Source organism: Dama dama, chromosome 27 (genome assembly GCF_033118175.1).
Source record: "Dama dama isolate Ldn47 chromosome 27, ASM3311817v1, whole genome shotgun sequence".
In the NCBI taxonomy this organism is placed as follows: Eukaryota; Metazoa; Chordata; class Mammalia; order Artiodactyla; family Cervidae; genus Dama; species Dama dama.
This window is the reverse complement of record NC_083707.1, coordinates 61,181,142-61,197,405: the sequence shown is the minus strand read 5'-3', so window position 1 is coordinate 61,197,405 and position 16,264 is coordinate 61,181,142. Positions and strand designations below refer to the sequence as shown.

General features: G+C 45.5%; 1 protein-coding gene across 1 annotated transcript in view; it reads left to right on the top strand.

Moving 5' to 3' along the window:
- Window positions 1-10,036, top strand: part of KDSR (3-ketodihydrosphingosine reductase) — a 38,098-nt gene extending 28,062 nt beyond the window's left edge. The window contains exons 9-10 of the mRNA XM_061131066.1: window positions 2,224-2,325; window positions 5,852-10,036. Coding sequence (XP_060987049.1) covers window positions 2,224-2,325; window positions 5,852-5,971 — 222 coding nt within the window. The 3' untranslated portion in view covers window positions 5,972-10,036. The remainder of the gene's footprint in view (window positions 1-2,223; window positions 2,326-5,851) is intronic.
- The last annotated feature ends 6,228 nt before the right edge of the window (window positions 10,037-16,264 follow it).

Below are 16,264 nucleotides of genomic sequence, written 5' to 3'. Positions count from 1 at the left end.
ATTGTGTTCAAAGGCGTAGGAAGATGGCACCAGTGGATTGGGCGGACTTTGTTTTTCCTGCTTATCTGAAGTCAAAGCAAACACGCTCCATGTTTTTAATGATTCGAAGCAGCTCTTTGTATTTTGGCAGGATTCCTTTAATCTGGAGGTTCTCACGCTTTTTTCATCTCTTGAGCACTTTCCACCCTAAACTTGTCCACGACCCCAGAGAACTTTTGGTTCCATGGCTTATCCTTATCAATATTTGCTACATCAGAAGGTGAAACCGTGTCATTTTGAAAGGATTTATTTATTCGTTTTAAATGACAATGATACCAGAGGGATGGGATGGGGAGGGAGGCGGGAGGGGGGTCCAGGATGGGGAACACATGTAAGTCCATGGCTGGTTCATGTCAGTGTACGGCAGAAACCACTACAATACTGTAAAGTAATTAGCCTGCAACTAATAAAAATAATTGGGGAAAAAATAAAATAAAATGACAATGATAAATTCAGTGTATTTTACTGTAACATTTTTATAACAAAAAGTTATTTTTCAAAACAAAACTTAGGGGGAAGGGTGGCATTGTCTTTCATCCCACCAGCCTCTTTAACGTCTGTGTTGGAGGAGAGCGGCTGCCCCCGCAGATGCCCCCGCACTCGTCTGTCGCATCCTTCTGCATGAAGGGTGCACAGTGAGGCTGGCCGTGCAAAGACGGTGGCTGGAAAAGGAAGGGAGACTCTAGGCTTTTCAGATGATTGTGAACATTCCTTTTTTTTTTTTAAATAAAAGCTAAACTAGATGAATAGTAGTTTCTTAAAGATCAGTTGCAGTATGAAATTGGAAATTCAAGCAATGAACCTCTTGTTCTCTGCTTCATGACAGTGCCTTGCGCTGTTTTGTGCCCGTTCATGATTTTGTAACATTATGTATTCGTCCTTGGGAAAATACGGATTTGCTGAGTTACCCAAAAACATCGCATGCATTCATATCACTGCTGATCTTATGGTAGAAGTCTTTCTGTAACTGAGAAAGTGACAGCCTCAAAATGGTAGACACACGTCTTCCCGAATTCTGGCTCAGATTTGCACATGGACTACAAAAGCTGCCAGTTTTCCTTGAAGCGGCAGTCGTTTCATTCATTTTCTGCTAGGAACCTTCCAAGTCCCCCTTCTGAATGACCACAGATTGTCAGTCGTGGTTCTTGCTGTAGAAGCGGCCTGCGGGCACAGCGGGACCTTTCCTCCCCTGCATGGTGGGAGCAGGGCTCGGCCGGGAGGCGTGCGTCCCCTTCCGCTGGCGCGGAGCGCGAGGGGCGCGCCCGTGGCTTCCTTGTCGTGCAGGATAGTACGAAGACGTGTCCCCGAGTGGCAGTGGCTTCCTGTGCGGTCCAGGGGCGCTTCGTCGTCTGTTTTACGCATAGTAGGGTACTTACGTCAGTCCTGGCGTCCCAGCTGGTCCCAGGCCGCCTTTCTCCCGTGGTCGTCTGTACGTCTGTGTCTCTATTTCTGCTCTGTGAATAAGTTCATCTGCACCATTTTTCTAGATTCCACATATATGCGTTAATATGCGATATTTGTTTTTCTCTTTCTGGTGTAGTTTTCTGTGGGACCTAAATGGGGGGGAGACCCAGTGGAGGGGAGGGTGTATGTGCACACTTGTGACTGAGGCATATGTCTCTACAGAAGTAAACACACCAATGTAAAGCGACTACACTCCAATTAAAAAAAAATTCAGGAAAGAAAATGTCCTCCAGGGTTGAGACTGAACAAAACAATTCATTTTACTGCTTAACAAGTGCAGTTTTAAGCAAAACTGACCTTTAACTTTTTTTTTGAGATTTGAACAGTTTGTTTTCTTCCCGTGTTTCCTGATCATTGTAAGTGTTCGGGACAGTGGGGAGGCGCCACCACCGTGGTCCGTGCTAACCAGACAGCAGCATTTCCATCTGTGCGGGTGTCACGGGGTGAGAAAAGGCGAATGCCGTCTCAGCGTTGGCATGACTGTGGTTTTCTCTTTGGGAAGGGCCTCCCGACACTCAGGGTCCGTGGCCCACACGTTGAGACATGTCCGTCCAGCTGCCCCAGCCTGTCTGCCAGGGCCGTGTTCACCCCCGAGGTCACGCGTGTGCCCGTGACCGCTCCTCCCGCGACGTGAATGCACACACTTCCTCATTTCTGACGGGCTGAGCTGATTCCTTTCCATGATGCTACCACTGCCTCTTTCCTTCCTTTCTGTTTCAGCAAGGGAATTTCAGCAGTTCCATCGGCTCCGACGGGTACATGCTCTCGTCGCTGACCTGCGGAATGGCTCCGGTGACATCCATCACGGAAGGGCTCCAGCAGGTGAGCTGTGCCGGGGCCTCAGGACAGACGGACATCCAGACAGACAGCCGGGCCTCTCACTGAACCTCAGTGGGCAAAGGCTGAAGGAAGACATGGCAGCTTTATCTGAGGATGTGAAGAGTTGTTACTGAAGTATCAGCTTTTTTCTTCCTCTACCTGGGAGAAGTAAATAGGAAATATTTTTAAGTTGTTTAGTCACCAAGTCACAGCCCACCAAGTCCCTTTGTCTGTGGGCTTCTCCAAGAACACTGGAGTGGGTCACCATGCCCTCCCCTAGGGGATCTTCCTGACCCACAGATGGAACCCAAGTGTCCTGAGTTGGCAGGCAGATTCTTCACCGTCTGAGCCACCAGGGAAGCCAGGTTAAAGATGTAACGTGAGGACTTGACACTGGGAAGAAGCCTCCCACGTGGCGCTGCAGGTGTAGAGAGAAGGCACCTGCTCTGCTATTAGGGTGTTAATCTGGTTTTCCTCTGAGGACGCTTCATCTTCTGGGTTTGAAGAATGGAAGTCTCTGTCTTTATGGGGTGTGTGCATGATAAGTTGCTTCAGTCATATGCGACTCTGCAACCCTATGGACCGTAGCCAGCCAGGCTCCCCTGGGATTGTCCATGGGATTCTCCAGGCAATAATACTGAAGTGGGTTGCCATTTCCTTCTCCAGGGGATCTTCCCCACCCAGGGTTCGAACCTGGGTCTCTTAAGTCTCCTGTACTGGGAGGCAGGTTCTTTACCACTAGCGCCACCTGGGAAGCCTGGGAAGTCTAGGGGTTAGAGGTGGTCTTGCCTGAAAGCCCCAGGATATTAGACCAGAAACTTTGCAGTGAGTCAGACCCCAGAAGCTCAGGGAGGTAAGTCAAGGGTGCAATGCAGTCCCTGCCCTCACGGAAATTACGGTTCATCCAGCAGAGACATAAGAATTAACTGCTCCTTGACGAGCCTGCTGCCGCGTCTGCTGGTGGCACATCAGCGGTAAGGCAGCAGCCTCTGGACCCCAGGTGGCCTGTGGTCTGGTGGGAGAGACTGAGGAGACCGCTGAGAGAGAGCCGGGCAGCGCGGTGAGGGCTTTCACAGAAAGACCGAGCGCGGGTGACAGAGGGGAGACGGGGCGGCGTATGACAGAAGGCTGTGGTCAGCCTCGTCCACCCCGGAAAGGCCCGACGAATCGGGTGCGGGGAGAGGCTTGTCTTCTCCCTCTGCTTCTCTCAGAGGAGAGCCTCGGAACCCCCGGGGGCCCAGTGGTTGAGTCCACACTGTCGCCGCATGACGTGCAGATGCAACCCCTGCTCAGGGAACTGAGACCCTGCATGCCTCGTCGTTTGGCCAACAACAACAGAAAAGAGCAGTCACTAAATTTCCTGTGGGTGTTTATAGAGAATGTGAGCCCGTGAGTTCCCACAGACCTGCTCTCCACTCCCTCGCAGTGTCTCCTGTAAGCAACGTCTTGCATGTTGGTGTGGCTCTGTTACAACTGATGAGCTAGTATTGAAACGTTCTTACCACCCGAAGTCCACAGCTTGCCTTGGGATTTATTCATGGCGTCATCCATCTGTCGTTTATCCATCCTGTGGGTTCTGATGACTATAGAGTGACCCATATCCAGCATTAAAGTGTCCTACAGATAATCCACTGCCCTGAATATTGCCCTGTGCATGCTAAGTCACTTCAGTCGTGATCGACTGTTTGTGACCCTGTGGACTGTAGCCCGCCAGGCTCCTCTGTCCACAGGATCATCCTGGCAAGAACACTGGAGTGGGTTGCCATGCTGTCCTCTGGGGGGCCCTCCTGACCCAGGGACTGAACCCACAGCTCTTATATCTCCTGCATTGGTAGGTGGGCTCTTTACCGCTAGGACCACCTGGAAGCTCTGAATATTCCCCTGGGTCCACCTGTTTCTGAAATCCTGGCAACCACTGATGTTTTCGCTGTCTCCGGAGTTTGCCTTTTCCAGCTTCCCTTTGGTTTTTACACTTTTCAAAATTATCCTTCTGCCTGCTTGAGAGAATCAGGTCGTTTTTGAGACTTGATATGAAAAACAGCAGACCCTCATTCCGTATACCCATTCACCCTTCTCAGAAGCAGTCTTTTAGCTGCCCTTTTAGCCGGACCTTCTGACCTTTACCTCCTTGTCTCTGGAGCGGACACCCCACGGAGGCGTCCAGCTGGTTTCTTGGTTCTGGATCAGGTTGATATCCTGCTGAAGGGTGCACATGGAGCTCTCCTCTCTGACCCTGCTATCCTTGCTCACCCCCCCCCCCCCCACGCTTACCCTCCCTTTTTAGCGATACTGTGATTTTGGTTAGATCTGTACTGAGATAACCATCATTAGGGCTATTTCAACACTATTCACAGCTGAACTATGTAATACACACAACCCATTCTCCTTTCTTGTACAGTCTTTTTTATCTTTCCCTGAAACGAAAGGTTAGCTGGCCTTTTACTAGGTATTATTCATAATGATTGTGTTCATCTCCTCTTAGAAATATCAGACACTCTGTCAGTTTCACCTTCTGGAAGGAATTCCTCGCGGAGCCTTCTGACCTGCTGTCAGGACTGGCTGCGTCCCCGAGTCTGGCACTTGGGTGACCCTGGCCCCCCTTCGTGGTCACCCCGGGGACCCTCCGCCTCTTGTCAGCATTGGGTCCCCGGCTTCCTTGTATCACAGGGTGTTGCCTTTCTCTGTCGAGGCCCTTCTCTTTGGCTGCTTCCCTCTTCTGGTAGCTTCCTGAAAAACGGGTGCCGCTTGGGAGGCGGTTTTTTTGTGGCATTTCTGCATGGTTTGTGGGATTTTTGTTCCCTGATCAGGGATGGAACCCAGGCCCTCAGCAGTGAAAGCTTGGAGTCCTAACCACTGGATGACCAGGGAATTCCTGGGAGGCAAATTTTTTGATGCTTTATATCTTTGAAAATGTTTCTCTTTGTAGTTTCCTGCCTTTTAAAAGTTGCATTTATAATTGTTACAGTGAGAGTCCCTTAGTGGAAAGGGTGAAAATTAATGGGTATGGTTAATTGCTTTCTTAATCTGAGACAGTAATTGCTCTTTTTCAGTTGGTTGTCTGCCCAGGTCTGGAGTGAGCTGGTGACGGCTGGCACTGGTCATTCTCAGCGCCTGGCATAGGGTCTGCCTTTTACAATCAGTACATAAAACTTAAACCAAGAAGCCTTGATTGTAGTTTGGATATTTGAGATGCTTCTTTGGATCTTCCCTAGCTCGGAGAATCCTAAGACTACTAAGAATCTCTGTTTTGTTCTTTGTATAATCTGTATGTATTTTTAATAACTGGACAACTATTTTGTCATTACCTGTGGTCTGACAGGCCCTGTGCTGTCCAGTGGCTCAGAGCAGACAGCTTTTGTTCTCTGTGTTCTGCTGGTGCTTACAAAGTTTTCATCATATATCCTTACCCTTGGAGCAGATCGGAAGATACGTCTTAGGGACTACGTATCAGAGACGCATCCGAAAATCCCGTGAGACAGATGCACAAGCTGTCCTGTCATGTGAGCTCACGGGTCTCTCTGTCTCGCAGGTCGTCACCATGGGCCTCTTCCGCACGATCGCGTTGTTTTACCTTGGAAGTTTCGACAGTATTGTTCGTCGCTGCATGATGCAGAAGGCGAAATCGGAAACTATAGACAAAACTGCCTAATTCTTACCCCTTGGAAAAAGACTGTCTGAATTATTTACCAGCTTGCTGCTAAGTGGGACACAGTTTTGGGCTTGCAGACACTTATGTCTTTCTTGCTTTCTAATCTGTGAGACTGGACCAGTGATCTTCAGAAACCTGGCTGCAAGCAAGGGGATCGCCGTTCAGCTCCAGACTATTATTGATACTATGCAAATACGGAGGAGACCACTTGATTCTCCCAGGTGGAGAGGTGATGGTAAGGGAACTCATAGCATGTCAGCAGGATTCCGGAATGATCATTGAAATGTTTCTTCTAGTCTATTTTTTCCCGTTAGAAATCATGTCCAGAAATGGGTTTCTGGGACCTTTTCTTTTTTTCTTGTTCTCTTTTTTAACTTGGTGTGTTTTATTCCAGATGCATTTTACACATTGCCGTGGGGTTTGAATGCATAATAATGTCCCTGACTCACTCTGATGCTGGTGGTCCCTTGTGGTTTCTTTCTCTTTGATCCCATAAAACTACACGGGGGATGGGAGAGGACCATACAGAGGAACGAAGGAGATAAATATTTTCCAGTAGGAAAAAATAATGATTTTTTTTTGTCTTCTTTAGACTTGAATGCTTAGGGCACGTCTCAGTTTTCATTCATGGAGGAAGGCAGCCTCCTAAAATATTTTCTGAAGAGAAGTAAAACCTTAGAAGCTTAAAAGTTTACAGTTTCTTCAATAGCCATAATGACCCGAAGCTCACCCATTCCATTGTAGCTTCTTATTCTTCCCATGTCTTCCTTTCCAATTTTGCTTAGACTGCTATAATATTTTTAGAAAAAAAGAAAAGAGAGACACCAGTTTTTTTCCTTGACTTTTTAAATTAATTAATGAATTTATTAAAACAAGTGGAAAAGTTAGGAAGTGTGACCTTTGTCTCCTCGTAGCATATATGTAGCTTTTAAGAAAGACTGAAGGGGGAGTTTGCTGCTCCAGCGGTTAAGACTCTGCCCTTCCAATGCAGGGGCACAGGTTCGATCCCTGGTGGGGAACTAGGATCCCACATGCCATGTGGCACAGCAAAAAAAAAAAAAAAACGCTGACAGCATATTTTAGTTTGGGGTTTTCCCTGAGATGGCCATGTGGGTTTCCCCCTTCGTTGTGTTCATGTGGTGCCTTACACCGATCCATGTTTGTGTTGAACCTTACTTGCACTGCAGAGGTAGATTCCATCTGGCCAAGGTGTATAGTCATTTTAATATGCAGCTGAAGCAATACTCTTACAGACCCACCTCCTTATAAAATAAGATAGAAAATGTACCCCCCTTCCGTTTTCTCCAGCGTTGGAGGGGCTCCTGCGGAGGTGCAGGCGCTGGCAGCAGCCTCAGTTTAACTCATTAAGGAAAAAAACTGTAGGATGACAAGGGCTGCCAGATGTTGAAGATGCTTGTTTCTGAAATAAAACGATCGCCCTGTTTTTCCATGACTCCCCCTCTGACCTTGAGAACATCTCCATACCGCGTGTTGAGAAAGCCTAGCCATTGCTGGCACAGCGGAGGCCTGGACACGCTGTTCCTCTCCGGACACCGGGCCGCCGTCCACGGGCAGAATTCTGCAGCGAGGGCCCCGGGAGGCTCAGCCCGCGAGCCGCTCCGTCAGCGGATGCGCTCTTCGACCTGTGACTTGAGGGCGGCACTGGCCTTGTACTGGGCCCGCCGTCTCGCACACACTGTGAGTTTATGCATCTCTACATTCCAGTTCTTTTAGTGAGAAAAGACCACTGCTTTGGAAGAAGGAATTTTTTTTTCTCTTGTTAAAAAACAGCAGCTGTACAAGAGATTAAAGATCTGAACACTATGACAGAGCTTTTCTGCTCTTGAGTTTTTGAACTCTTGACTTTCAAATGACTTAATTTTTACAAAGTAAGATTTTTAACGGCTTTTATCCACAGTGTCTTTTTAAAAGACACGAGAACGGCACGTGTTCAAACACTGACAGAGACAGAAGAAATGATTATTTAATATATAAGTTGCTTGGGATGACTTCATTGCAGTCTGTGGGGGTTGGTTGAACCCATAAAGTTTTCATGAATCTTTCAGCCTTCAGGAGCCATCATTTGCAAATTCTGTTGAGTCATATTGGGCAGCTTCTAAAAGGGAGTAATGACTGTATTTTCCTCATTCGCAGAAAACAGTTACAAAGTAAAAGCTGGGTGTTTCTCAATTTTATTCTTTTCTCCTAAGTGTTTCTTGAATGTGGGTTTCTTCTACTGATGGTCTGTATTAAAGTCTAGTCCAAGATGGTGCATTCTTTAATCAAATCAACTATTTCAGTAGTTACTTCAGTATACATTTCTCAAGGTATCCTCTGAGAGAGTTCAGTCATTCCAGGTCACCTACTACCCGAACAAATCTAAGAGCCCCTGTTCCACAACGGAGAGATATCCCCAACCAAGATGAAACTCAAGCATGAGAGCAGATTCTTGGAAATTATAGCATCGGGGAATTATAGCATAAGATTCGTGGAAATATAGCATCTCTTTGTCAGAGCTGGCAAAGGTCTACAGTTTTGTGAACAAAAAGGTTTGAAAACTGAGGTGTTCCTTTTTTTCTTCTTATACTTGGTGCCATAATTCACTTGATAGCAAAACCTGACTTGAGATTCCTATAGTTTTTATTTATGTCATGCCATGGGCTGTTCACTTGTCTGAAGAAATACCAACGGTTTTGATGACAGGGATTGCCCCGGACTCTGTGGAGATGTTTTTATAATATCCAGTGTAGACCCCATATTACCTTTTCAAAATGTAAAAAAAAAAAAAAGAAATTTTCTTTGGATGGGGGAGTGTAGACACTTCAGAAGCATCACACAGTGACCTGGCTTCATCTAAATCATGAAACTATTACAAGGCAAATTCTATTTTTTATCTTTTTTTGGCTCAATTCTTGTTAAGCCTTTTATTACTGATTTCTTTTTTGCTCAGAAAGAAGAGAAAGACTGAGTCAGACTGCAGATTGTTAGGGAAACTATTGGCTTTTTTTTTTTTTTCAAGGATCACATTGATTCAACACTTTCTATTGTGCCCAGAAGTGGACAAGTCTTACTTGTGGCAGAAGTAGTTTAATCATAATTCTGTTGAAAGGTGGGTTCTGTGTATGTGACCAACAATAGCTTATTATGTGAGTTTCAGGTCTGATGTGCCTGCCTCTGCTAGGTTGGGTTGTACTATTTTATTATAATGTATTTGTGAGTATATTTATTTTAATGTTTAACGTTATTCAGCCATTGAAATTGCAAAGTATGTTCAAGGACCCTTTATCATTGAAAAAGGTATAAAAATTCTCATTTATTTTTGCCAAAACAAAGTCGAGAGAGTTGTTCTTTTCTATATATTTTAAAATTTTACTCTCAAATCTGAAAAGAGAAGAAATTAAAAATGCTGTTATTGATGGCCCCTTTAGATGAAATTATATTTGTTTCATTATGGGTCTCTGTTTGGATCATTTATTGTTGATTCTTGGAAGTAAAAATTGGAGAGTCCGTTTCTAATATTAAATGACAAAACCTTTTTGATAATAGTTGCTTTGATTCAAAGAATTGTATGTCTTTGTCTTTTCAGAAGAAGATAGTCCCATAATAATTTTTTAAAAATGAATTGTATCAACAGATTTAATTTTATTATATCATATTCCAATTTAAACATGTCTTAACTCACTTGAGGACACTTAAGCTATTCATACTTTTTGACCTAAAATGTTTGTATCTTTCTCATTTCCTTAACTTCTTAGTGACTCAGTGTTGAAAAATACCTACTAACCATAACCTTCCATATTCTGGACTAAATCTTGTTTAGTTCAGGGCAGTGATGGCAGATTTGGTATTTTGAAGAGGAGAGACTAGCTATTATATTTTCCACTTGCTTGAGGTGACAACTCTAAAGGCGTTTTTAAACTGATAAGAGTGCATATGACTATTTTGATATATAATAGAACCTGTGTTTGCTACTTTAGAAGCTTATGTGGCAGAATTGTGACCTAATTTTCATATCTTGTATTTCTGAATCATGACAAAAAATAAATGGGGAACATGCTTTACAGATTTGAAAATCTATTTCTTAGAAATGTGCATTTTTAAAGACACATTGAAGCAAAACACCAGTCTCTTTCATGATATTATCCTAACCTTGCATCTTAAACACTTGACAAGGCTTAATTTTTATCGTTTTTTAGGAAGTATTATTTTCACAGTAGATGTTTCAGCCCTTGTTTCAGATATGTTCTGGATTTGTGTGACTCCAGTGTTGGGTATATGAATAAAAAGGAGGAAATATGGAATTTAAGAAAATTTCTTAGGTAATTATGTTTCATACACAAATTTATTTTCTGTGCTTTAAGGCTTCATATTCCAACAAGGAAATATCTTCTAGACTCTGAAGGGCATAGAAGAGAGAGATGGGAAAGAACACCCCTTAATATTTCTTGGTCCTTAAATAGAAAAATTGCGGTCACATTGAGAAGAGATGCCTTGGATGGCTTGATTGGCAAATTGAACCTTTCTTTCAGTTTGAGCAACTTGTATACGTAAATGGCATAGGATATCACCTCTGTAATTTTTATGTTTGGATGTTTAAAAAGGAAATTATTTCTTGACTTCTGTCACACTCTTGATTTTATACACCCCATTTTCTCTCATTCGGCCTGTATTTATCGAATGCCTATGAGGAGCTTGGTATCCAGGCACTGATGTAAACAGTACTGGGTGTAAACAGTCTGTCCCCTCCCCGTGAGGAGTCCGTTTCTGGTGTGTTCCCCTGCTTGCTTCTTCGTCCCTCTGAAGGCTCTGATGAGTCTTCCTGGAGAAAGAGGAACTGATCCTCATTCCTTTCTTCAGGCTTCTGAACGTTATGCCACCATCGTTTGAATGCCAAGCTCTATTCTAAGCTGGGAATGTACAAAGGAAAATATGGGCCCTGCCCTCAAATAGTTTATAATCTGGGGGAGGGGGAACGCATGTCAGGAATTACATGGTGGGATTTCCCTGGTGCTCCCGTGGTTAAGACTCCACGCTTCTGATGTAAGGTGTGCAGGTTCAATCCCGATCAGGGAACTAAGGCCCCACAGTGCTGCGTAGCACTGCAAAAAAAAAAAAAAAGAAATTACATGGTGATCCGACAATAGCTATGACTGAGGCATTGTAACTAGCGTTGGAAGATGTAACCTGTGCCAGTCCCCGCTGTGAGCGCTTTCTGTCTGACTCACTTAGACCATGCGCTCGCCCTGCCGTGGTACCTCACCCCCGGGTTCTGAGTGAGGGCACACGCACGGAGGTTAAGGAACAACAAGGTCGCAGCAGCACAGCCATGAAGCCTGGATCCAAACGGGTTTTCTGACTCGGAGCCTCCCGGCTGCCATGTGAAACCTCTGTTAGCGGCATGAGGGGAATCCTCAGACTGCCCAGGACAGGCGGGGAAGGTCACACAGGAGGAAGCGGTTGAGATCAACCTTGAGGAATGAATATGAATTTGCCACAAGAAAGCTGGGTTCCTCTCAGGGAGACGAGCGTATGTGCAAGGAGAAAGTGGGAGAGACCCTGGCATCTCCCAGAAAGCCCACGGCATAATGCAGCTCCAGGAGAGGGCGAGCGGAGGACAGGGGTGACCTCGGGGGGGGGGGGGGGGCCTCGTTGGGGGGGGGTGGGGGCAGGCTTGGGCCACATCACCCCACATGGAGGAGCTGAGGCTTCGGCCTGTGAAGAATTCTGAGCACAAACAGAATGGCTGGATTTTGGAAAGATCATCGCTGTCTGAAATTTCAGGGTTCCTGAGCCCTTGAGCTTTGGAATAAACATTCCTCCTTAGTTTGGGGGAAAAAGTTAGATAGTATTGTTATGGGTTGACTTGTGTGTCCTTAAAAGATGCTGATGTCCTCATTCTCATCATTCTCATGGATGCGACCTTACTGGGAATGGGGTCCTCACAGACATAACCAAATTAAGGTGAGGCTATTAGTGTCCGCATCCAATATGACTGGTGACCTCATAAAAATAGGCGAAAACAGAGAACCTGGGAGAATACCACGGGAAGACAGTGGCACAGATAGAAGTAATGCAGTTGCAAGCCAAGGATTGCCAGCCTCTAATGAAAGCTAGGAAGAGGTAGGAAAGATCTTTCACTAGAGCCTTCAGAGGGCGCGTGGCCCCACTGACCCCTTGATTTGGGACTTTTGAGCTGCCAGAACGGGGGGAGAATAGATTTCTACTCTTAAGTCACCCGGTTAGCGGTCCTTTGTTACTGCAGCCCTAGGTAACGAACAAATGCACTAACTTTGCTTTTTCTAAACGTGTTCATCAGCAGTTCATGTCTGGGAGATACTGTGTCTCGTGCTAAAGAGCATAAGAGGGGGCTTGCCTGGTGGTCCAGGGGTTAAGAATCTGCCTGCAAGTGCAGGGGACACCTGGATCCCTGCTCCAGGAGGATCTCGCGTGCCGAGGCAACTAAACCCACGTGCCTGAACCACAGAGCTCCAGAGCCTGGGGGCTGCAACTACTGAAGCCGTGCGCCTGGAGCCCGAGCTCCACAGCAAGAGGAGCCGCTGCAGCGAGAAGCCCCCGCCCTCCAAAGCGAGAGAGAGCCCCCACCCTCCAAAACTAGAGAGAGCCCCTGTGCGTGCAGACCTAGTCCGACAACGAGTAAAGAGCATAGAGAATAAACATCAGTTATTGCACATAAGAATATAAGTTCTTTGCCTGTTCTCAGTACTATGGTGTTTCATGTTAATACAACAAGAGGAGTAAGCATTTGAAAAGTTGAAGTTCCTAATCTCAGTTTATTCACTTTAAGTGCCGAGTCATTAATCTGAAAGGAAAAAAAATTGCCTTGAGTGAATTTACTGTGCTTTCCTTTGTAAACGTTTGCTGGCTGAATTTGCACAATGATTTACCTGCACTTCACTGCCTAGTTTCAAAAGTTGTTTTTTAATTATTCCAAACATTTATTGAGCTTTAGGACCCACTAAAAGTTAGCCAGGTGGGTTTCCTGGCTACATCAGGGCTTGTTGGTTTAGATCCCATAAAAGACGTTCCTGATGAGGACAGGCAAGTACAGAAGAGGGGCTCTGGAGTGTAAATGAGTCAGGAAAGCTATTACTGTTACTATACTAACTAATGTGGAATTAGCATTATAACAACATCATCATGCAATGTTTGCCACAAAGTATGCAAACCATCTTAAAGCACATGGCAGTGTGTGGCGTAAGTGTTTATAGTGTATGAGATACTGTGTCAATTATATCTCAGTAAAGTTGGAAACAATGTAGAAATACTTGATATTGGAAATCAGTGTTTTGGATTGCTTATCTATGCCTGTGAGAAGGTTTCTAAGCAGTTCATTTTTCTTTTATGCAGGCTCTGCTTGTTTTTATTCTCCTTAGTTCATTTTGTTTATGGGTTTATTTGCACTTGTTTGCCTAACTGGTTTGGGGTCATGTTTCATATTTTTAACTCTTTCATCTCACCTATTGTCAATTCCCACTCGGTTAGCACTATCTTTCTATCCTTGCTTTAAATAAAAATTTTAATAGTTTGGAAGAATTTGATATATACCTATATTAAATATTAGTATGTTTAGATTAAAATAATGTCCTTTTGGGTTTCATAAACTTTGGGAACATTTATATTGGTGATGAATAGACCGGGGGAAAATGGAAAAACTGACATTTTATTTTCTTGGGCTCCAAAATCACTGTGGATGGTGACTTCAGCCACAAAATTAAAAGACACTTGCTCCCTGGAAGAAAAGCCATGACAAACCTAGACAGAATATTATAAAGCAGAGACATCAGTTTGCTGACAAAGGTCCATGTATTCAAAGCTATGTTTTTTTCCAGTAGTTATGTATGGATGTGAGAGTTGGATTGTAAAGAAGGCTGAGCGCCGAAGAATTGATGCTTTCGAATTGTGGTGCTAGAGAAGACTCTTGAGAGTCGCTTGGACTGCAAGGAGATCAAACCAATCAGTCCTAAAGGACATCAACCCTGAATGTTCACTGGAAAGATTGATACTGAAGCTGAAACTCCAATACTTCGGCTACCTAATGCAAAGCGCCAACTCATTGGAAAAATGCTGATGCTGGGAAAGATTGAGGGCCCGAGGAGAAGAGGGTGACAAAGGATGAGATGGTTAGACAGCACCTATGCTATTTAATCGGAGAAGGAAATGGCAACCCACTCCACTGTTCTTGCCTGGAGAATCCCAGGGACGGGGGAGCCTGGTGGGCTGCCGTCTATGGGGTCACACAGAGTTGGACACAACTGAAGCGACTTAGCAGCAGCAGCAGCAGCATGCTCTTTAATGGACATGAGTTTGAGCAAACTCCAGGGGATAGTGAAGGACGGGAAGCCTGGTGTGCCACAGTCCATGGGGTGGCAAAGAGTCAGACACGACTTGGTAACTGAACAACAATATTGGTGATGAAGAGAACTTTCTGAATGATACTGTTAAATATCAACCAGTAGATGGCGAAAACTGGCAATAAAACCCTTTTTGTTTGGCAGATTGGAGAATAAAGAAGGGAAGCACAGGCCTTTGAGACACTGGGTATGATTTCCATTCCCTGCGTCTTGTCCTTTTCTCTTCCTGGTACCAGCCACCGCTGAACCCAGCCAGCAAAGCTGGGAAAAGGACCAACCATCGGCTCTTAAAAGTGGAAGACATCTTGGCAAGTGAAATCCCACTGCCTACATTTGGAAGGTTATTGGAAGGCCTCTAGGTTTGTACCTAGACTCAGACCGGTGCCCCTTCGACCAGGTCACCAACTCATTTCATTCACACACTTCTGAGGATTGCTTGCCCTGACACTTCTGGTGGAATCTGATAAGCATGCAGTCTGAATGGGGGAGTGGTTTCACTGTCTTGATTGAAGGATTACCCAGAACATTCCTAGGGAATATTTAACCTTAGTCAAGATTAATGCAGACCTGTCCTGAGAATGTTGGATTATCAAGGTGCCATTTAAGTGTGGAAGAATCTGTGGAGTAAAGGAGAGAAGAAGGAAGGCTGCCCTTCACTCGGAATGGGCTCTGCGTCCTTCTGGTCCACCCCCACCCCCCACTGGCAGAAGGACAGCCTCGGTTCCAGCTCTGGCCTCTTGCTTCCTCGCTCACATGCTGGGTTGCAAGCACTGAGGCTTTCAGTTCCTCCTAAGTAACTTCAGGAGTTAAGGCAAGTTCTGAGAAGACCCCTACCCCAGGACAGGCGGCCTCAGCTCGGCTTTCCTCTGTTTCTGTGAGAACAGATCCCCAGGCCACCGCGCCTCGCCATCACTGCCGTGGAGAAAAGGCGATGGTCCAGCAGCTGGAAGCAGGAAGGACCATCTTCTTTTACTCCTTGCCTGGATGAGACGTTTGCACCAGGTACGCATGCCTACAGGCCAGAGGTGGGCTGGCGTGTCGGCTGACTGGCTTTGATAAATGAAGAGATGAAAATAATTTACTGTGCTTATTTTACCAAAGAATGAACGTGTTGATTTTAGTCTAGGAAGGACACCAAATACAGTGTGAGAACGTATGTGCACACACCGCGGTACTCAATCCTTGTATTTCTAAGACCACAACAAACGAGGCTCCCCTTAGGTTTCACTTGAGCCCTATCAGGTGTTACTCACTCCGTTGTGTGTGTGCGACTCTTGGCAACCCCATGGACTGTAGGCCGCTAGGCTCCGAAATTCTCCAGGCAAGAATACTGGAGTGGGTAACCATTCCCTTTTCCATGGGATCTACCTGACCCAGGGATGGAACCGTGGTCTCCCTGCATTGCAGGCAGATTCTTTACCGTCTGAGCCACCAGGGAAGCCCAATTAACTAAGCCGCCATGCTATTAGTAAACATTTTTCTCCCCTGGCACTTTGTCAAAGACTTAGAAATAAAAATAAGCACATGCAACTTGTCTGCCCTCTGTGGTTTTTTATCTGGGGGCCATTTGTACTGATGAATTTCTTTTAAATGTTTACGTATATAAAATGTATCTATATGAATGTGTATAAAATATTAAAAATGTGTACACATATGTGTATATATAGGTTGGTGTATGTATAGATAACTCGAGAAGGTGCGGACGTCTAGAACTGAGTGCTGGACAACCTCGGAAGCCTTTAGAAACCCACCCGCCCTGACTGTGGGGCTAAGGGCCTGAAACTGCCCCCGCGGCTCCTAACCCAGCGCCGAAATGGTTGGGAGCAAGGAAAAAAGAACCTGCCTGCAATGCAGGAGACCTGGGTTCGATCCCTGGGTCAAGGAGATGCCCTGGAGAAGGGACAGTCTTGTTGCCCGGAGA